At 40.6% G+C, this 23,246-nt stretch overlaps 1 protein-coding gene across 1 annotated transcript in view; it reads right to left on the reverse strand.

Annotated features, from left to right (window-relative positions):
• Positions 1-23,246, reverse strand: part of ADGRF1 (adhesion G protein-coupled receptor F1) — a 43,649-nt gene that overhangs the window by 5,065 nt on the left and 15,338 nt on the right. The window contains exons 4-13 of the mRNA XM_021937353.2: positions 21,895-22,041; positions 20,074-20,247; positions 17,889-17,989; positions 16,676-16,734; positions 12,535-12,686; positions 10,622-10,785; positions 8,002-8,190; positions 4,633-6,006; positions 2,946-2,987; positions 1,516-1,575 (exon numbers count right to left, since the gene is read on the reverse strand). Coding sequence (XP_021793045.1) covers positions 1,516-1,575; positions 2,946-2,987; positions 4,633-6,006; positions 8,002-8,190; positions 10,622-10,785; positions 12,535-12,686; positions 16,676-16,734; positions 17,889-17,989; positions 20,074-20,247; positions 21,895-22,041 — 2,462 coding nt within the window. The remainder of the gene's footprint in view (positions 1-1,515; positions 1,576-2,945; positions 2,988-4,632; positions 6,007-8,001; positions 8,191-10,621; positions 10,786-12,534; positions 12,687-16,675; positions 16,735-17,888; positions 17,990-20,073; positions 20,248-21,894; positions 22,042-23,246) is intronic.

Genomic DNA, 23,246 nt, shown 5'->3' on the forward strand with positions numbered 1-23,246 from the left:
TGTATATTGGTTTTAAAACAAATGAGCCACCTAACCAGAAACAAAAATCTCAGTTTTGTCACCTAATTTGGAAATAAAATTGAGGAGAAGGTACAAATACAGACACAGCAAAAGCCCTCACTGACCACTGCTGCCTTCTGAGAAGTGTCAGTGCTTGATGTTAGAACCGGAGAGAAACGAAACAGCGAGAAACCGTCAGGCATTCTTGCTTTTGCTTTTGTTTTATTTTACTTGGGAGTATTTTTCCTTTGGTTTTCAAAAGAGAAAAATTTTGACTTTCTGCTTTGCAGAGTGGGGAGTGTCCTGTCTCATTATATTCACTAAAGGCTTTTTCTTTGATGTAGTCACATGTGCTGTAATTTTCTCCTTTTCGTAAGTGTAGATAATGACTCATTAGTTTCACAACTTCTGGTTCGAGTGATTTTTTAGTTCTTCCAGACATAAAATCTAAATCCCAGAATGTGAGAACTTCTGCTTTGAATAACTAGTCCAACATTTGTTTTCTACATTTGAGAAAATTGAAACTCAAGAGACAAAGTGACTTTCCTAAGATCACACAGTCAATTGGTTACGAAGTCAGAAATACAAGGGCAGGACTGGTCCTCCTGCTCATGGGCTAGTGATCCCTAATTCATAGCAGTGCTGTCTACTGAAAAATGCAGACCAAGAAAGATTTTTTAATGCCAGAGGAAAATTTCCTTATTGATTTTTATTTCAAAAAGTTATATTGTCACTTGTAAAAATCTCTAAATACCCGTATAGGTTTGGATGCAGTTAAGTCAGTTGACTTTCATAAAATACAGAAATTCTCTGCTTTAGAACTCTTTCTGAAAGGCCCTCAGTGCCTTGCTGAAAAACAAAAGTCTAAATAACATTGAAAACACAAAATATGTGTTCAAGTACTTTTGTTTCTAAATATACTATCCTCATATGGATTATACTTTTATGGCAAAGAATGAAACAGAAATCCTCCATTTCCTTAAAAACTTGTCAGTTTGTAGACTTAAGAGCTAAGATTGCAAATAACAGAATCCGCCTAAAAAAAGAAAATTATTAATACATAATAATTTTATATATTAGAAGTTGACCAAATTTAAAGACAAGAATGTAACCAAGATCTCCCCTTTTATCTTTCTAGAGAAGGAAAAATGGTTTACAGAAGGTTTGGAAAATCAGATGAAGAAAAGGGCCTTGCTAGTTCTAAATATTGACAAGCAAGTCAGACTAAAGTAAATGCCATTGTTCAAAAGCGTTCACTCACAAACACCCACAGACCTCCATACTTAAGCATCCTTGTAAGTTTCCATGACTTCACAGTCATTCATTTGAACACTCATTCACTCAACAACTCTACTGTCGCTCATGTGCCAGGCTCCATGTCAGATACCAGGAATATCATGGTGAAAGAAATTCAAGGGGTTTACACAGAAGTTGACTTGCAGCAAGACGGTATAAAGAGAAGAATGCAAAACTGGAACTTCATGTATTGGATTCATGGCAATAGGAGATAATTACCTTTTCTGTTTGCTTCCAAGAACTTAAGGCAGACAACTTGTTGAACAGAAGTTGTCGCAGCTATAAGGGAAACAAAGAAATATTGAGGAGATACACATACAATCATATGCAGACAAATCAAGAATAACTGCAGCTTGAAATGATTATTTAATAGTATTATTTCCTAGAAGCACTTAGTAGGCCATGAATGGATATCTGGCAGAAAGATTATTTTCTTCATCTCTTTACCTATAAACAAAACCAGAATTCAACAAAGAACAGCAGTACCAAATGCCATACTCATTCAGATTTTAGACATTAGTAGTTGGCAATAATTACTAAATTGAAGTGTATCTTTGAAGTGAAGTGAACGGTTTCCTAACCACATGAATGGTAAGACAAGGCAATTATTTAGTACAATTAAGAACAGCAAATTGCTTCTTTGTAGATAGGGGTTTGTTCATGTGCAAAATTGTTCCTATAGTTAGCAACAATTTTGCTAATTATAGAATATTTTTATTTTCTTATTAAACCAAAGACTGTACATCTATTAGCTTACTGCCTTCACCTCTCCCAACAGAATTGTTTTATGCTTGGGTTTATGAAACAAGTATATTTAAAAATTTTTTTCTATTATCTTTCACTTAAACTCACTGTTCTTCACTGGGAATTTTATTTAATGTGAGAGGCTATTTATTTGTTTATTTTTCTTCAACAGTATACTTTACTTTTTAAAATATTTTTATTTCCATAGGTTATTGGGGAACAAGTGGTGTTTGGTTACATAAGTAAGTTCTTTAGTGAGATTCTGATGCACCCATCACCTGAGCAGTATATACTGCACCCAATTTGTAGTCTTTTATCCCTCACCCCCTTCCCACTCTTTTCCCTTGAGTCTGCAAAGTCCATTGTGTCATTTTTATGTCTTTGCATCCTCAAAGCTTATCTCCCACATATGAGTGAAAATATACGATGCTTGGTTTTCCATTCCTGAGTTACTTCACTTAAAATAATAGTCTGTGAGAGGCTACTAACATTTACTGCTTAAAACTCTACAATTATAGCAGTAGATATATCTTTCAGCATATTCTAAATAAATGGGTAGACTAATTGAAAGAACAAAAGAGAATTCACCTCTTAGCAAAGCAATTTTGCTATGGAATTACTGCCATACCATAATTTAAATTAGAAAAGTCAAAGACAAAAAGAATTCCCCTTTTTTCCGACAACGTTTACATTACATGTTTGATTAGTTCTATACAGCTTTATCAGCAGTGACTGTTTAGTTCCTTTGTTTTCTGACTGAGCCTGACCTCTCTAAAAGCACAGAATTTTATTACAAAAGTACCCATAGTCCAACCTCTTATTACATGAATAAAGGCCTCAGAACAAAGGGGAGGGGGCCTAAGATGTCTGGGCTAGGGGTTAATGAGAAAAATAAATGCACATACCTTACTGTCCAAGAGTATTCCAAAGCATAAGATAAAAAATCCCTTAAAAAAAAAGGAATAAATCACATGTATTGTATTTTTCTTTTCCAAAAAAGAAAGCATTTATATGTAACACTATTCACCCCACATTGAAACTGCTTTCTTGTCTGTCTCCCTAAGAGACTGTAGTCTACTTGAAAGCAAGAACACCGTGCGGCCTCCACAAGTGCATGGCACTATGCAAAGTACTCAAAAAAATTTTTTGTTGATGTCTAAATAAGCAAATGACCCGGTGAATGAAGTTTTGCATGTGGAGCTTCATTCTCCCCTATTGTACCGTCCCAACCCAAAACAAATAGCATCCTTTTCTGTCTGTATCTTAGTCTTTCTTTAGACCAGGCATTTAATGTCTAAGCATCTATGATGGCAGTAGGCACAGAGATCCAATCCTATGGCCAAGTGGAGGGATATGACCTATATCGGCACCCTTTCCTTCCAGTACAGGTCTTGGGGAACCCTTGGTAAATGTTTTGATGGACCTTGAATTCCTTCTCTCAGGCATAGCTCCTTCAGTTGGTGCTTGTTCAGACAGTGTATCACCATGAGACTGTACTCCTGCTCCCCAACAGGAGCTCCCTAAACTTGTCACTGCTACGGGCATGCTCTATGATTGCCCTCCATACTTGCACCTGACTGTTCACCGGCTGCTGAATAGATGGAGAACCAACTAGTTTTAGGAAACATCTATTGAGCATTTGTTATTTACCAGACAATGCGACAAGTACTAAATTATCTCATTTAACCCTCATATTTATTTGATGATGTAAGTATTATTATCTCTATTTAAAAGACTAGAGAATTGAGAGACAGAAAGATTAAGCAATGTGCTAGAGGTCAAACAGTTTGTAAAGTGATGTATTTGAGCCCAGACCTATTTAACTCTAGAGCTCAAACGTTTAACCACCGCTTCCCTGAGTCATTGTCTGAGGTGGTCCAACAAAACCTTCACTGAACTGGGATCGAAGGCTGTCATCCAGATTCATCAAAACCTAATGACTGCTTTGTCTACCTCCTCTCTGAACACTCTCTGACTGTGCCAAGTAAAAACCGATTCTTTGTAGCAGAGATTAGCAAACTTTTTCTGTGATGAGCCAGGTGGTAAGTACTTTAGGCTTTGTGGGCTATACAGTTTCTTTTGCAACTACTTAACTCTGCCCTTGCAGTGAAAGCAGCCATAGACCATATGTACATAAATAAGCATGGCTGTATTCCAATAAAACTTTATTTACAAAAACAGGCTACTGGTTGCATTTTGCTAGCCCCTTCTCTATTGCACCCTAGGAAATTCCTTTGCACCATTCAGAGTCAACAAGTACTTATAATATATTTCCCTTTCTCTGTTTATTTTTTTCCCAGAGTTCTGCATAAGAGAAAGAGAACTGAGTCAGCAGCAAGATTGTTTGTCATAAGAACTAATAGATTTAAAGCCCTGTAATGGGTTACTGAAGAATTCCAATATTCTGCTTCAGTATGATAGTAACTAAGTAAGAAAAAGAATGTTTTTCTATTTATTGTTTCCATGCAGTTTTTCTGATGCTCTTGCTGGAGGCAGGGAGATGAGATAATCTCTAGAGTGGTTTTATCTATCTGAGTTCTCTACTTATTCCAGTTACTTGACAATACAATAGGTTATTGTTATTGTTCTCACCTGTAATGCATTGAGTAAAGCAAAAATAACATGCCAAGCCGGATTCTGGTTGTCCACTAGTGTTCCTATTCCAAAGCCCCAGGTGAGCCCTAGCAGAGGGGTCAGAATGAGGAGGCTCTTCCCCATGCGGACGATGGTGGCCTTGTCATCCCGACTCAGTCTTTCCCCAACAGCCGGCCTCCAGAGCTTTGTGAGAACTAGCAGCACCACAATGAAGTTCACAGCCACAATAGCCAGTGCAGGGACAACAAAAGCCAGGAGTGGTTTGCTTCCATTGGACCAGTTAAGCCAACACACATCTTTCCTTGTGTAGGTATTGCTAGGTTGTGTGACAGCAATGGTAATGACGGATATAATGAGAGGGCACCCATAACCCAGGCAAAATCCGACAGCCACCATCAAATGCCGGGCCATGTGATGGAACACGAGGATGATCCGGTAAGCCAGCAGGATGCCAAGCATGAGCATCCAGAAGAACAAAGAGAGGTAGAAGACATGTGTAAAGAACACAGCAGCTGTACAGACTCCAGAAGAGTTCACCATGGCATCCACTGTGGCACCAACAATAAACCAGATATCAGCAATCAAGAGGGACAGTGCTATGTTCACCATGCAAATATGACGTGTGTGAGAGGTTGGGCTTTTCTTAATCTGCTTCCAAAACAGAGCCTCGATGATCAGGCATAAGATGAGACTTCCAATGGAGATACCCAGTCCCACATAGGTGATCCATTTTACCACGGGGAGGATTGTAGCGGGGACAAAAGGTGACATCAACATGGAGAAGGAAGTCAAGTGAGTACATCGGCACACCACGGTGTCTGGAGTTTCATTCACTAGGTGGCAGCCTGCATTGTTCCACTGCAAATGGCTGAAATCCCAAAACACACAATGAGGCTGGCTCAGGTTTGACTCTATCTTGGAAAAAAATAGGAAAACTTCATCTATGGAATAGTTTTGAATAACTGTGGATATCACAGGTCCATTGACCTGAGCATTTCCATTTTTGGAAATGGGTAGAATGTTCCCCAAAGTCAACGAGGCCATGCTGATAATAGTTTCTGGAAGGGATCTCTGGAATTGGTCTTTCCAAATTAACACACGGCCTCTGATGGGAATACTTGAATTTTGGGGTAATATTTCAATCTGATAGCTGTAATCCGTTTTGGGTTGACTTTTGGTCACTGGAATCCCTTTCCAGTTAATGAATTTCCGAGAAAAATTCAGAGGAAGAGCTGTCGGAGGCACCAGAGTGCTGATGTTTTCCAATGTCTGTAGTAACCGTGAGCTGGCATGCTTTTCTTCCTGCAGTAAGACTGTCCAGTTGGTTACTAAGGCTGAATTAAGGATATTGTCAGCTATATTGATGACATCCTGAAACACAAGGATGAAAGTCGGTTTGTGTTTTTTTTGTTTTTTTTGTTTTTTTTTTGAGACGGAGTCTCGCTCTGTCGCCCAGGCTGGATTGCAGTGGCCCGATCTCGGCTCACTGCAAGCTCCGCCTCCCGGGTTCACGCCATTCTCCTGCCTCAGCCTCCGGAGTAGCTGGGACTACAGGCGCCCGCCACCACGCCCGGCTAGTTTTTTGTATCTTTTAGTAGAGACGGGGTTTCATCGTGTTAGCCAGGATGGTCTCGATCGCCTGACCTCGTGATCCGCCCGTCTCGGCCTCCCAAAGTGCTGGGATTACAGGCTTGAGCCACCGCGCCCGGCCGGTTTGTGTTTTTGAATAAACAGATAAGAAGACTAGCAGTGGATAGTAATTAGCATTAATTACAGGAAAAATGCCCAGAGAATTGGCTCAGTCACGAACCACATTAAAACTCATCAATCAAATTTAGCTCAGTTCCTCTGTACAGTAGAAGCTTTGGGCAAAATCTTGGGTCAGCAGAATCATGTAAGTTCCAGGGTGATCACCCCAGAGCATTTGTAAATGCACTAGGGCTTCAGGACGAATGAGAAAGCATCCTGTAATTTCAGCTGCACACGTGATGCGCATTTCCTCCTCCCTGAGATGGCAAACATGACTGCACTGCTATTCAGGCTGAGGCTCAAAGATGCAGACACTACCTTGTACTGCTTTCCCATATTATGTTTGTTCTGCTAACACCAGAAGTTCAAAACTCACATAAGAGATGCTCACATTTTTAGGTTTCTTGTTTTCTACAGTTGTTATGTTTCTTGTTTCCTACCGCATAAAGCAAAACAATTTTTAAAGTCTGGACCCAAGCATTGAACTGTCATGGGTTTTAAGGGTCAGTCTTAGCCTGAGAGATTCATTTTCCAAGCAAATCCTTGGAAGTTGTTACTTTTTCCCAAAGAACCTCTTCTCTTGCTTATGGGGCTGGCTCCCAGACATTCTGCCGCAAGCATCTGTCACTCCAAGTGAGTCTTACCCTGACCCAGCCCTCTCTGCCGTCTAGCCCAGAATCCCATGATTGTTCTACTTCTACTGCCCCTAGAAAACTGTTTTCTTTTGCTTTGTGTTTGTCTGCTTTGTTTTCACTCTTCATTGTATTTTTAGCAGTGTCATTTTGTTTCAGTTGATCTCTTGTAAACAACATGTGGTCAGGTTTTGAAAAAACAAATTAGAGTATCTTTTCTTTAACTCAGGGAGTTTAACTTACTGATATTTACTGTCACTTCTGAAACAATTTTAATCATATATAGTTAAGTATTATTGTGTGATTTAACATATATTATATAATCCAATTTTGTAAAACATTGTGTCCTTTAACATATAAAATGTATACATCCAAAATGTTTGGAAGGATATTTATTGAACAAATATTTATTGATCACATGCTATATATCACTTGTCATTCTTCTAGGTACTGAGGTGATACCTAAAATGTAAGCTTTTAAAATGTCTATTTTAAAGTGCAGGCTACAGATACTTTATTTTTCTTTTTGCTCATTTTGCACTTCCTATAGTGACCAAGTATCATTTATGTAATTTGCAAGTTAATCTTTAAATAAACCATAAATTCTTCAGTTAAGAGAAGTTGTTATGAAGGGAGTTCTTAAAATATACACTGTTCAAGTCTGAGCTTGTGGCCACAGGAAAGAAAAATTATAGACTGCAAACATGTTGAAAAGTCAGTACCTGTGGCACATAATGCAAAAGCTCACCCTCTCCTCTAAGCCAGGTGCTGCCCAGGTAATCTGCATAAGAGCAGCTCCGTCTTCCTTTGAACCCACACAATTGATCCCGAGTTCCTTGTATACCTCAGAGGACACAGTAAAGTTCACATAAGGACTCTTACATGGCTTTCTCTCTTTTCCAATAGTTCCTCATCTTTAAGGCTTTGTCATTCCTCCTACGGGATCAAGCATTTAAAGTGACCCCTAAGCACAGGCAGACCATACCTCCATTGTTGAATTGGACACCCTGAAATGGCTGGCCAGTGACAGAGATGAAACATTGCTCAGAATCGACACCACCGAAGCCAGATTCCCCGCTGTGGTTGATGGACTTTGTCGAATGATGACGGAAAGATTTTGCACCAAGGATGACACAGCTGCCTCAGTGGCATTGCCTGCAATCATACTGAAACTCTAGAAGCAAAAATGGTTACATTCTAGAAAACAATGACATGCTGTGTTTTATCAAATTTAAATCAAATGTCTTGGCCATATAGAACTAACATTTGTATGGTGTGTTCTAATGTAGGATAATTACATAACAATAGTAACAAAGGCTGTTATTCAGTGATTTCTATATTTTAGACATTGCACTAGATGCTTTACCAGGGATTCATTGATTGAATTCTTTCAACATTCTTTGAGGGAGGCACCATTATTATTTTCATTTTATAGCTAAGGAAACTGAAACTTAAAAAGATTTACTAAAAATCATTTTAAAATAAATTATTATCCTAATTATACAGAAACTCATGTTCAATGAGATTTAATGACCTTCCAAAGAGCACTCAGCTGGAAATGTTAGAGTAGGTACTAATCCTGTGTTATGTTCACCACACTACGCTGAGAATGCTTTGTAAGATGGGAAAAGGGAGAAACATACATGGAGATTTGACTACTGGGCTTGTGCCAGCCCCCGTTTTGTCACAAGATTTGGAGTTTTTTCTTTTTCTTTTTTTGTGACGGAGTCTTGCTCTGTCACCCAGGCTGGAGTACAGTGGTGCAATCTCAGCTCACTGCAACCTCGGCCTCCTGGGTTCAAGAGATTCTCCTGCCTCAGCTTCCTGAGTAGCTGGGATTACAGGCATGCACGCCCAGATAATTGTTTTTGTATTCTTAGTAGAGATGGGATTTCACCATGTTGGCCAGCCTGGTCTTGAACTCTTGACCTTGTGATCTGCCCACCTCGGCCTCTCAAAGTGCTAGGATTACAGGCGTGAGCCACCACGCCCAGCCCTAGATTTGGAGTTTTACTTCTTTCTTGAAGCTCCCATCTGCTTCTACTACACTAGGCTAATTTGGAAAGCAACAAAGAAGGGTTGTCCCCTTCCATTCAACATAAGTCCACTTGGGAGCCCAAGTGCTCCCCATTTTCCTTCTTGTTCTTCTCAACGGACAATGCTGTTTTCTGTTCAAGGCACCTGGGATCTGCCTGGAGCGAACTAGTCTCAACTATTGCTCGTGTCCAGAATTGAGGCAACGAAGGCAAAAGCAAGAAGAGACCCCAGAAGCTAGCTAATCTAATCCCCTTTCCCAGTTTACAGATGAGGAAACTGAGATCCAGAAAGGGAGAAGTAAACATTCCACAGTCCTCCGATGAATACCATTCTGAGGTTTTCTATTGCATCATCAGCAGCAAGGTCTCTGGTTGGAATAGAAGTTCTGCTCAATATGGAAATCTACTTGCTGAACAGTATCTGTGAACTGGTCTTGGGGTCCTTCTTTTCTGTGACTTGAGTTCTTCTGATTCCTAGATATTTATTTCCTTCTTTCTATCTTCCTTGTCTTAATACTTGAAGCTTCCTAAGAGAGCATCATGTGGAGGGCATAGCACCTGATATGGTTTTGCTCTGTGTCCCCACCCAAATCCTATGTCGAGTTATAATTCCCAGTGTTGGAGGTGGGGCCTAGTGGGAGATGATTGGATCATGGAGGTGGTTTCTAATGGTTTAGCACCATCCCCCACGTGCTGTTTCATGATACAGTTCTCACAGGAACTGGTTGTTTAAAAGTGTGTAGTACCTCCCCCATTCTCTCTCTCTCTCTTTTTCTCTCTCTCTCTCTCTCTGTCGTGTCACCATATGAGGATGTGCTTACTTCCCTTTCGCCTCTTGCCATGATTGTAAGTTTCCTGAGGCCTCCCCAGATACGCCTTCTGTACATCCTGCACAACGGTGAGTCAAACCTCTTTTTCTTTATAAACTACCCAGTCTCAGGTAGTTCTTTATAACAATGTGAGAACAGACTAATACAGCACTGGACTGGGAGTCAGGTGACCATGCTTCTAATTCAAAACTATTGCTACCAAAGGAACTATTGACCCCTTGGTCTTTTGTTTTCTGATCTGTAAAATGAGGTTGGTAAACCAGATGCCCCTTAAGGTCCATTGCAGTTCAGTCATTTTATAAGGTTCGCCTTTGTCTGACCCACTCCTTGCCCTAATTTCTGATATAGATATATCCTTACTTGTACGAAGTCTGCTAGCTTATGACTCACACCTTCACTCCTCTTTAATTCCCAGGTCTTCTGAACTTCTGAGGCCAGTTTAGTTGCTGCTCTACCATCCATCACAGACCTCCTCAGCACTGATACACTCCTCCACAACACCTCTGCCTGAGAAAACTATCAGCTCTGTCTTTTGAGTTGCAACCTAGACTCTGCTGCCCAGACGCTATCACCCATGCACGACTCCACGGGTTCACCAAGGTCTGAAGTCTCCTTGCTCTTTGCATACTGGCCAGTTATGCACGTAGGTATACTTACCCTCCACCTAGCCATGCTAACTGGGAGATTGCCACTCTGAAACTCGAAACCAGGGCAAGTCTACAAAGTGAAAATGCCTCACCTTCTTCAGTTCTTCAAGCTGAGGGAGCACGCAAGTCTCCCTTATGGCCTGCCACCCAGATGATTGGCACCTGGCTGTGATGCTTCCCCTGTAGCCACTGCTGCAGGGCAGGGTATATTCATCATCCTTGGACCCAAATCCAAAGACAATGTCATTACACTGGGCTGGAAACAAAAGAAGACAACGAAGAAAAATGATCCTAGAATATCCTAGCACTCTATATACACCATGTAGTCATGTTTAACTGTTTTGGAAGTCATATTTTTGGAGATGAAATCCAGGCAAAATTCAGAAGTAGGAGAAGTTTGTCTTTGATGCCCAGCTTCCTGACCCCTCCTTCCAGGTGTCTGATCTGTGCCAACAATATCACCTTTAATGGGCTATCAACTAGTAAGTATTAGGTGATAATAAGGAATGATGTGATCACTCTCAGGAAATATTTTTTCTCTTTAAAGGAACATTAGAAAGCCAGACAATTTTCCAGACACTATAGAATAAAGCAGTAATGATATGGTTAAAAGATGGGCAATTGTTATTTGTGAGTAGCACTTCCTACCTGTACTCCTTTAAGCATTTCTCACATTGCAACCAATTGGTACTCTTGCTGATGGCTCTTAGTAATGCATTCTTACCATGATTGGAACTAGGAGATAGAGACATTAACTAAAAGATCCACAAGGGCTATGATTTTTTTTTTTTTTGAGATGGAGTTTCACTCTTGTTGTCCAGGCTGGAGGACAGTGGTGTGATCTCTGCTCACTGCAACCTCTACTTCCCAGGCTCAAGTGATTCTCCTGCCTCAGCCTCCTGATATCTGGGATTACAGGTGCACATCACCATGCCTGGCTATTTATGTATGTATGTATGTATGTATGTATTTATTTATTTATTGTGACCAAGTCTTGCTGTGTCACCCAGGCTGGAGTTAAGTGGAGCGATCTCGACTCACTGCAACCTCCACCTCCCAGGTTCAAGCGATTCCCCTGCCTTGGACTCCCAAGTACCTGGGATTGCAGGTGCGTACCACCACGCCTGGCTAACACTTTTTTTTTTTTTTTTTTTTTTTCAGTAGAGGCGGGATTTCACCATGTTGGCCAGGCTGGTCTCAAACTTCTGATCTCATGCAATCTGCCCGCCTTGGCCTCCCAAAGTTCTGGGATTACAGGCGTAAGTCACTGCGCCGGGCCTGGCTAACTTTTGTGTTTTTAGTAGAGACAGGGTTTCACCATGTTGGCCAAGCTGATCGTGAACTCCTGACCTCAAATGATCTGCCCACCCTGGCCTCCCAAAGTGCTAGGATTCCGGATGTGAGCCACTGCACCCAGTCAGGGTTAAGATTTTTGTTTGTTTTCACCATTGCTGCATTTTAACTATGTAGACACTTTGGACTCTCAGTAAATATTTATCGAATAAATGTTGTTGAAAGAGAGTGGTACAAATTTTGGTAGGAAAGGCGTAAGACTGAATGTAAAAGGAAAAGATAAATATATGAAGAAAAACTGTGTGTGTGTGTCTGTCTGTCTGTGTCTGTCTGTCTGTCTTTATATGTGTTAAAGACATGATTTCTTGGATTGCGACTTAGGAATATTGTCAGCCTTAGGACGCTTTCAACACGTATACCAGTCAACTATTGTTGAGCCCTTTCCCTCACAGCCTGCAGGGAAGTCAGTTCTCCACACTGTTTACACTAAGAGGTACAGATCAGATTTCCAACTAGCAAGAATTTGAAATAGTCAGTTGAAGTTAAGTTTCATCATGGCGGGGTGCGGGGAAACAGCTGCCTGTTTGTACTGAAAGGCAGTTAGAGAACAATTCTTTATTGAAATGTCTCAAATCTACTTCCTGAGGACACAAATGAACTACTAATTAAAGGGGTCTCTTAACCTAAGCAGAGGATGGGAATCCAGCATTACCTTTTCTGAACACTCTGAAAGAGCAGTCTTCTAATGGAAACAGCATGTGAAGGGCTGTCTTAGCCTTCTTGGCAACCTGTTCAATGGCTGACAGCAGTTCAGATGCACTGCTGGAGCCAACAACTTCATACCCAGCAACGATGCTTCCATTTCTGCAGTGATTATGGGGAAAGAGAAATGAGATTCACTACTTATTCGTTCATTCACTCAGGGCCTATCATATGTGTACATGGCATTGGGTCCACAGGAATAAAGCAAACAGAGCTTATATTCTAGTGGACAAGGCAAGGCAAATAAAAAACAAGTATCCACCAAAAATACATACATATATATATAAATTTATCTGTATATATACTTACCCTCCACCTAGCCATGCTCACTGGGAATATCTATATATACAGATATAATTATGGGACCCCACATTAAATAAAGCTGGTTAGTGAAGGCTTTTTTGTGCTGAGGGTCTTTGAAGCTGAGGCCTGCGGCCAGCTATGCAAAGAAAAAAAAGCCAGCTATGCAAAGAACATTGGTGTGGAATGTCAGCATGCGTAAAGGTCCTGAGGCAGGAAAATGCCTGTGAGTTTGACAAGCTTAAATACTAGGATGATTGAAATTCAACAGCAAGGGAACAATAGCAGGAGATGATATTGGAGTGGTACCAGGAGCCAGATCTCATAGGACATTAGAGTTGGGATTTCATTCTTTATTAAAAAGTTTTCTTCTTTATTAAAAGGTAGTGGTATCATAAGATTTATCTTTTAAGACCATAAGGGCTGCTGTGTAGAAAACAGATGGAAGGGAAGCCAGCAAGGAACAGGGAACCCAGTTAGGAAAGAGCTGGTGGTGGCTTGAACTAGTTGGGTAGCTGTGCATGTGGTCAAATTCAGGTTTTATTTGGAGCTAGAGCCATAGAACTTACTAATGGAGAAGATTTGGGGTATGAAAGAAAGAAATTAGTCAATAATTCCAAGGAATGGAAAAGCAAGTTTTTGTATATTCTTACAATGGAGTACTACTGGGCTACAAGAAGGAAGGAACCACTGATAGAAAAATGAGGATGAATCTCAATGACATTATGCTGAGTGAAAGAAACCAAACACGAAAAAAAAAAAAAAACTGGATTATTCTATTTACGTGAAGTTCTGGAATAGACTAAACTTTTGGGGTTGTGAGAATGCTCCATCTTGATAGGAAGGGACTTGCACAAGCTTTTGTCAAAGCTGCTCGAGTTGTACCCAAAGTTTGAGCACATAACGGTGTGCAAGTTATACCTCAATAAAAGAAATTATAGCACAGGATGGCTCCAAGGATTGGGTCTCTGCAAGTGGAAGAATAGCATTGCTGTAATGGAAGTAGGGAAGACAGTGGGGAAAATAAGCTATAGGTTAGGAAGGGGAGAGTCAGAGGATTCCCAGTTTGAACATGTGACATTTGACATGCCAGCTGGAAAACCAAGTGGAGATTTTCAAGTAGGCAGTTGGATATTTGGGTCTGGAGTTAAGGGGAGTGCCCAAGCTCAAGTAATAAATTTAGAATCTATCAGCATACAGATGTGTTTGAAACCATGAAAGCACGAGATCACATATATTAAGTCAATCCTGCAATAATAAATCACAAGATAAGCAGTGTATCATTCCCATTTTATAGATAAGAGAACTGAGGCCCAATGAGAAGTTGGGTCAGAAAATTATTCATTACTAATTGATCAGAAGCTCTGCAGCTCAAATTCGTACTACATTGAACTTCTGCTCACAATGTATAAATAAGTGCAGACACCCTTTTGTGTAATGATGGTCGCAATACTTTTGCATCGATATGTCCCTTCTATTGATTACGAAGTATTTTCCTGCTTATTATTGATTTGATTTAATGAAGTTAAACCAGGTTCCACAGGTATATAACTGTCCTGTTTGACAGATAAGTAAATACAATGAGAGATTAAGATTTATTTTAATCTGGGCATGGTGACTCATGCCTGTAATTCCAGCATTTTGGGAGGCCAAGGTGGGTGGATCATTTGAGGCCAGAAGTTTGAGACCAGCCAGGTCAACATGGTGAAAACCTTCTTTATTTTTCAAAAGAATTTTTTTAAAAGACATTTATTTTAAATCATATATGCAAAACGTAAAACTTTAGACTGGGCTTGGTGTCTCATGCATGTAATCTCAGTATTATGGGAAGCTGAGGTAGGAAGATCGCTAGAGCCCAGGAGTTTAAGACCAGCCTGAGCAACGTAGCAAGACCTCAACTAATTAGCCAAGCATGATGGCACATGCCTGTGGTCCTAGCTACCAGGGAGACATAGGTGGAATTGCTTGAACCCAGGTGGTCAAGGCTGCAGTGAACTGAGATCGCACCACTCCACTCCAGCATGGACAACAGAGTGAGACCCCATATTAAAACAAAATGAAGCAAAACAAAAGTAAAACCTCAAAAGTTGTAGTTTATAGACTTGTGCCTACTTTTACTGTGATTTTGTCTACAAATTATTGCAGACAGCTTATAAGATATACATGATAGAATATAAAGTAGAAGTATAGATAGAAAACAAGGATAACAGAAAAGAAAAATATGAATATTGAAAGTATGATTAACTATATAAATCTCAATATAAAAAAAGAAGCAGTGTTTTTGCTAGTATTGAATTTTAAAGAAAACTATACATGTATGACTTAAAAGGACAATGCCCAGGACAATGTGTTTATAGCAAATGCTGTTGAAAATTTTCTATGGGTTGGCCAGACGCAGTGGCTCACACCTGTTATCCCAGCACTTTGGGAAGCCAAGGCAGGCAGATCATGAGGTCAGGAGATCAAGACCATCCTGGCTAACACGGTGAAACCTGTCTCTACTAAAATACAAAAAAAAAATTAGCCAAGGCATGGGGTGGTGGGCACCTGTAGTCCCAGCTACTCGGGAGGCTGAGGCAGGAGGATGGAGTGAATCTGGGAAGTGGAGGTTGCAGTGAGCCGAGAACGTGCCACTGCACTCAAGCCTGGGTGACAAAGCGAGACTCCATCTCAAAAAAAAAAAAAAAAAAAAAAAAAGAAAAAAGGAAAAGAAAAGAAAAATTTCCTATGGGTGTTTTTAAGTTAACTGTGAAAAAAATATAACAAGTCAAGTTCTCTGACCTCTAAGCCACTTTCTCTAACAAGCAGACAGACTATTAATAGTTAGTAATTAATGTACACGTAGATAACTAACTAAACAACTTTTGGAATTAAGGCATAAACAAAAAGATAATTTACTAAATATTTCTTTATTTGCTGTAAACAATGACTACTGGGTTTTGAACTATGATATATACATGATGTCTGTGCAAAGATATTTCACCCAAAGCCCCACTTCTGGCTCCGAATTATGAGGCATCATATCTCCTGTGGTTGCTGAAGGAGAAAATCCACCCTTCGACAACCCACAACCCTTATCCCCAGCCCTCACTTTTTCCCTTGGACGAGCACCATGATCTCCTGCCTTCTTCCAAGTTTCTGCCCTACTACTATTGTTTTGTACTTCTACTCACTGACCCACAGTTTTGAGAATGCTTTTCAATATTTAAGGTCCTAGGCCAGATGTGGTGGCTCATGCCTGAAATCCCAGCACTTTGGGGGCTGAGGCAGGCAGATCACCTGAGGTCAGGAGTTCGAGACCAGCATGGCCAACATGGTGAAACCCTGTCTCTACTAAAAATATAAAAAAGTTAGCTGGATGTGGTGGTGGGTGCCTGTAATCCCAGCTACTTGGGAAGTTGAGGCAGGATAATCTCTTGAACCCCATAGGCAAAGGTTGCAGGGTTACAGTGAGCCTAGATTGCGCCATTGCACTCCAGCCTGGGTGATTAAATTAATTTAATTTAAAAATTTTTATTAAATTTTAAATTTTTAAATTAAAAATTAATTTTAATTTTTACAGAGTGACTCTGTCAAAAAAAAATTTAAGGTCCTAAACTCATTTAAGAATCCAGGCTTTCCTCTTCAGACTTTTTAAAGCATTACAGATCCTTCTTCACTTAGTAAAAATCCTACTATAAAGATGAATTCTGTCCTGTTTTCTGTCAGGGTCATCTAAAAACAGCACTCTGCCTTCTGCAGAACTGGCGCCCAATTCTTAGATGCCCTTCTAAGACCATTGTGTTACTTACCGAAATTGGGTGACCTGAACAGACTCAAAACCTTGAATTCTTTTGTATGCTTTTTTAAGCTTAGAAAGAGAACAAAGAGCAATGTGTTAATTCTTCTTCCCATACTTCAGAAAGACATTTGAGCAAAAAGTTGAAACAGACAATAAATAAATCAACAGTAGCAAAGGAGTAACGAAAAGAGATACAGCGGGAAATAATTGCATGTCATACAAATACAGTTAAAATAACAGTTGTGAATGTATCACACACACACATATCCATACATATACATGTATAAAATGTACGTTTGAGATTGCTAATATATTGTGAATAACCAACTGCTTAGAATAGGAGATGAATTTGATGCCAGATCATAGAATAAATTTACCCAAAATCCATTTTTCCTTGGCTATTAATTTTACAGGTACTTAGAGTGAATCCATCTATTAAGTATTTGCTCGGGTCTTCAGTTAGAGCTATACCTGAGCCAGCATCCTAGGTCGAGGGACACTGATCTAGTTTTTATGTGACTTTATTATAAAATTGAGAGTTTTGCTTATTAACTCTCTTCACTCTCTAACAACAGAGTTTTCTTTATAGAACAAATCCCAAATGCTGACAATTGAGCTTAGATCACGAATTTTTTTTTTTTTTTTTTTGAGGTGGAGTCTCACTTTGTTACCCAGGCTGGAGTACAATGGCACAATCTCAGCTAACTACAAACTCCACCTCCCGGGTTCAAGCGATTCTCATGCCTCATCACCTGAGTATCTGGGATTACAGGTGTATGTCACATGCCCTGATAATTTTTGTATTTTTTAGTAGAGATTGGGTTTCACCATGCTGGTCAGCTGGTCTCGAACTCCTGACTTCAAGTGATCTGCCTACCTCAGCCTCCCAAAATACTGGGATTACAGGTGTGAGCCACTGCACCCAGCCCATAAAAATTTTTTATAAAAAATAAAAAGAGAAAATAATCAAGAAGTCTTAGTATATTACTCAAATAAGTGAGCAAAACTGAACACAGCAAAAGTGCAAAGAAGTCAGCTGCTAAACTTTCCTAGAAAGAAGATGCTCAGGGAATTTCAACTGTGGGCAGAGCAAATAACTGCTCTGTAATAGCTCACTGAAAATGAATAATTAAGAATATATATTAAATATACATGCTGAATTGAAAACATTTGAACTTGAGCGTAGCAAACAATTCCTTATATAATGAGTAGAAAGAGCTTACTTGAATTTCAATTCCAGTTGCATATTTGGAGTATATAGCAGAAGATGAATTCAAAAGGTCATTTGTAAATCTTTCATTAATTTTGAAAGTGCCCCAAATCTCTGTAGGAAATAAAAATAAGTTTATAGATATAATATATTTCTAACTTGATTTTATTAGCAGCATACAATTATAGAAGTACAATTTGGAGTCATCTATTCAACAGTGATGTTTCAAATTTTTTTCATAAGAAATATTCACATAAAATAACACAGGATGCATACATAAAACCAGAGTTTTCAATTGCAGATTTGGAACAGTTAATAGGGAAGTACTGGTAGTCAAGGCAACCTTAAAACTAGGTAAATGCGTGGCCTCTCATGTGTCACTAACGAAAGCATTCACTGAACACTGAAATGTGTCTTCATCTAGGCAATAAGCTTAAGCATTGTCCCTATTAAAAATTAAACGACAACACTAACAGCAGCACTACTTGCTAACTCCAACACCTTCCTTACCTACCCATTGCCAGTACTTCTCTGCACTGGGACAATTCTCTATGTGGACAAATCCCATTTATCCTTCATTCAGGACCTAATCAAATGTCATCTCTTCCACAAAGGTCTTCTCTAATCCTCAGATGCAGAGTCTTTCTCTCCTATAAATTCCTACAGTACTTTATCCCTATCTCCCTCCCAGCCTCTTACATATTCCTAAACATTGATTTGTGTACGTCTCATCTATGCACATCTCCACAGTACTGTGGGAAGCTCCTCATAAGTGTCATCCCTGTCTGATCCAGCAGCTTGGTGGCAGCATCTTTCAAGGCAGTTAGACATAAGACCATCTCCCCTCCCTCCCCTCCCCTCCCCTCCCTCCCCTCCCTCCCCTCCCCTCCCCCTTCTTTCTTTCTTTCTTTCTTTCTTTCTTTCTTTCTTTCTTTTCTTTCTTTCTTTCTTTCTTTCTTCTTTCTTTCTTTCTCTTTCTTTCTTTCTTTTTGAGACAGGGGTCTCCACTTTTTGTCCTGAGCTACAGTGCAGTGGCACGATCTTGGCTCACTGCAGCCTCAACCTCCTGGGTTCAAGCAATCCTCTTCCCTCAGCCCCCCAAGTAGCTGGTACTACAGGCACACACCACCACACCCAGCTAATTTTTGTATTTTTTGCAGAGATACGTTTTCGCCATGTTGCCCAAGCTGGTCTCGAACTCTTCCTGAGTTCAAGCAATCAGCCTGCCTTAACCTTCCAAAGTGCTAGGATTACAGGTGTAGGCTGCTGTGCCCATCTTTCAAAACATAGGCTTTCATCAACATTTGTTGAAGAAATGACATTATTTTCTTTCTTGCTTACAGCCTGGCCTCTCCAATGAGTCTCTTAATTCATAGACAGCAAGAGAAATTCTTCTTCATGTCCTCCTAGAATTTGCCTCTGATCTGGGTATAAAGATGGTGCTTAATAAGTAATGTATTGCCATAACCTGAATTGCTGTAGTCCCAGGAAGGAGAGCCAGTATTCCCAATTAAGCTGGGCTATTTCAGGCTCACTCTTTGCTCAGTTCCACCAATATCTGGGGCTTCCAGTTAACTGAAGTAATCATTGCAGGAGCTTTTTAAAGTCTTTCATGCCCTGGAGTCTGTGTCATTTGGCTAATCTCATCTTTCATTGAACAGAAACCTAAGTTAGCCATAGCTCCCTCAGCTACCACTGGTTTCCTAAGCTAGACTTTTAGCTTTTGTTTTGTTTTAACAAGGCATTCAGTACACATATTTGTTGACAATTGACAGCATTTCTTTTAATGGAATGATTCACTGTGTGTTCCTCCCTGCATTCACATCTCTAGACTTCCCTTTTCTTGAAATTGATGTTGGCAAAAGAGGTGAAAAGAGAGTAGGAAGACAAATGTTGCTTACTCAAGCAGTTCCTCATTTTGGAATTTTAGCAACTCTCCCTCAATCTCAATAGAATCATATGATTGCAGAGCTGAGCTGGATGGACCCAAAGGTTGAAGTGACCCTCACATGTGTTTCTGGATCTTCTGTACTATGAAAACTCTCACTGTGTCCAGCCAGGCCCAACATAATATATAATCACTGTCCCTCAATCTCCCTGTAAACAAACAGTGACTAGCAAGACGATGAGCCAGAGTCCCTTCTCTGTTGCATGTTGGGGTGGGAGAAGACCCAGCCCGAGCATTCTTTGTTGCTTACTTGTTCTCTCACAGAAATTGACACTCTGGCTGAGATTGTTGAGATGACATTCACAGCTTGGGAGTGCTCCAGCCGTGTGAAGGTAGCAGTTCTGGGGATCGAGGCATGAGGGAGGAAACCAGGTGTAGCCGTCTTCACAGGTACACTGCAGGACCCCATTCAGGTTGTTGCAGTCTGCCCAAAAAAATAGAACTCAGTCTCCTGGATTCTGGTTTATAAACTGACTACTGCTGAGCAGTGATTTTATTTTTTATATGTTTATTTTTCACATTAACTTCCCACATCTTCTATGAGTTTTGTTTTGATTTGTTGCCCAGGTTAGAATACAGTGGCATGATCTCAGCTCACTGCAAACTCTGCCTCCTGGGTTCAAGTGATTCTTGTGCCTCAGTCTCCTGAGTAGCTGGGATTACAGGCATGCACCACCACCCCTGGCTAATTTTTGTATTTTTAGTAGAGACAGTATTTCGTCAGGTTGGCCAGCTGGTCTTGAACTCCTGAGCTCAAGTGATCTGCCTGCCTTGGCCTCCGAAAATGCTAGGATTACAGGCATGAGCCGCTGCACCCAGCCCTGAGTAGTGATTTCTGATCCTTAGCGCTGACATGGAATCTGGACCAAAGATTTGATTGGTGCAAAAGTAATAACAATTTTTTGCCATTAAAAGTAAAATAATGGTAATATTTCTCACCAAAAGCCAGAAGGATGAAGCCAGGATGGCAATATATTTAAGGTAAGGAAATGTCCAACTCAATAAATTCTGAGGTTAGTATCGGAAAGCTAACAAACATAAAGCTACAATGGCTGGGATTAGCATGCAAAAGAAGGATGTATGCTCCATACATAGCCACTGCAATGGAAGAGAGAAGCAGAAGAGGACATTTGTAATAGGAGAGATATTTAAAGGATTCTAGAGGGTATTTGACCACCATCTCATTGGAGACTCCTTTCCATCCACCTGCCACCACTCCCAGGTAGGCCTTATAAGCAAGATGACAAAGGCAGAGAAACATTTTCGGGGAAAGTCATGATGAAAAGTTTCTCTAGTAGCAATCTTCTATGCCTGCCCTCTTCTATCACACCTGAAATTCCCACCGAAGTCATTTTTTTTCAGTAGATCAAAAAGCAGGGCAAAGTCACCGGATACCTTTGTGAAAATATGCACAGTGTGCAGTGAATGGTTCTCAAGCTTTATTGCACAACAGAATCACCTGGAAGATCTCACCCTGGAGTTTCTGATCCTCTAAGTCAAGATGAATGAAGAATTTGCATTTCTGTTAAGTTCCCTAATGCTGCTGCTGCTGCTACTGCTAGCCTGGGGACCACGCTTTAAGAATCACTGCTTTAGATCAATAATTTAACTTCTCTGAACCCCGCCTTTTGCTTATTAGTGCTGTTTGCCAAATATTTCTTGCCATCTTCCAGGTACACAGGATTGCATATCCTAGTCCCCTGAAGTTAAGTGGAGCCACGGAGCCAGTTCTAACCAATAAGTTGTGGGTAGAATTACTGTGGTCACTTCTGAGTCAGAGAATTTAATTGCCTATGGAAAACTCTCCAGTGTTTCATTTATTTTTGACTTAGCATGGGTATATATGAGATAGGGTCTGATACATCACTCTGCGTACTGGTGGCAACAGAAACAGCCCTCTGCCAATCTGCAATGGACACGTAGCATGAAGAAGAAATAAAGCGTTTATTCTTTTAAATCACATAGATTGTAGGGATGATTGTTTCCACAGCATAACCCAACCTGATAGCATAACCCTGACTGATACACCCGCCTTCTCCATTTACATATCCAGTCACTGAGAGCCACTTACACGTGGTAGCCTTTGCTCTGATAATCATGAGCCCGTGTGACCATAATAATGGAGGCTTCAAGAGCTTCAGAAAATTCCTCAAATCTCTTTTCTCCTTGGAATCTCTATAGGTCACCTGAAGCAGCAGCTCATATTCTTGGACTGGGCCTAAAGAGAGAAAGAGAGTCAGAAACCTTTTTTTCTATCCATGGGGAAAATATTACTGAGGAAGTGACTGAGAAACAATCATCAAATTCAGCCTGAAGATCAGGGACTCTATCACGCTGCTTGTTCTTGAGTTCCTCTCATCCAAACATGGACTAAAAATGAATACCCAGGATAAACACAAGCCGATGGCTCCCACACATGCCGAATATACGTCTGTCCTCTCACTTCTGCCAGGCCAGCTGCCCCGGTGCTGCCTGTCCCTCCCCAGAATCACTCTCTCAATGTTACACAGCTCCTCACGGCGCACCCACAGTCAAGCTTCAGGTATTGAGACTGAAGGGGGAACAGGTGAGGAAATCCAAGTCAACCTTCCCTCCCCCGCCCCCAGCTCTGATCTCCCTGAAGTATCTCCAATATAAGACCCCTCAATCTCACACTTACAAAGAGCCCTTTCTTCTCCTGTGAAAATATTCCATTTGTTAGCTGAGTTTGGGTATTTATATGAAATCCAAAAGCAAAACAAAACTAAACTTTCCCTTGAGGCTTGATGCACCCTCACCTCCAGCTCATCATTTCTGAACAGCACCTTTTCTTTCCCCACGGAGAAGCCATTAACTGATTTTGACAGGGAAAGGAGGGGAATCCTATAAGTCTTCTCCCATCCAAAATTCACTGAAGTCCATTCACATAAAACTTGGCATGAAATTCCCAGGGGCTTCAAGGTCCCCCAAAGCTCACCTGTGAAAGACTCGACATCCCACACCATTGCACCCCAGTCCCATCTCTTACTCTCCCATCTCCTTACAGACTGGAGCCTCTTCCCCAGGCATTGAAAGTCCTCTCTGAGCGGTGGGAGCTGACGTGAGTCCCATTCCTACTGTCCAAGCAGGTGAGGAGTGGGGAACAGGGAAAAGGGTGGCCTTGCTCACATCGTCAGGGGTTAATGGCACTGGTTGTGGAGCCAGATTGACTGGATTTGAATCCTGGTCCCTGCTGCTAGTTCTGTGCCTTAGTTTCACTATCTGTCAAATAAAGATGACTGCTGTACCTAACTCAGAGGGTCAGTGTGAGGGTTTAATTCAACTAATGCACTTCAAATAGTCCTGCCACATAGTAACATCCCAATAATAGTTGCTATATTTTTATTGTTATTTTTACTGTCAGGAAAATTGTATTCATGTCATTACAAGTTGAAATTTTGATTT

This window comes from Papio anubis, chromosome 6 (genome assembly GCF_008728515.1).
Source record: "Papio anubis isolate 15944 chromosome 6, Panubis1.0, whole genome shotgun sequence".
Classification (NCBI taxonomy): domain Eukaryota; kingdom Metazoa; phylum Chordata; class Mammalia; order Primates; family Cercopithecidae; genus Papio; species Papio anubis.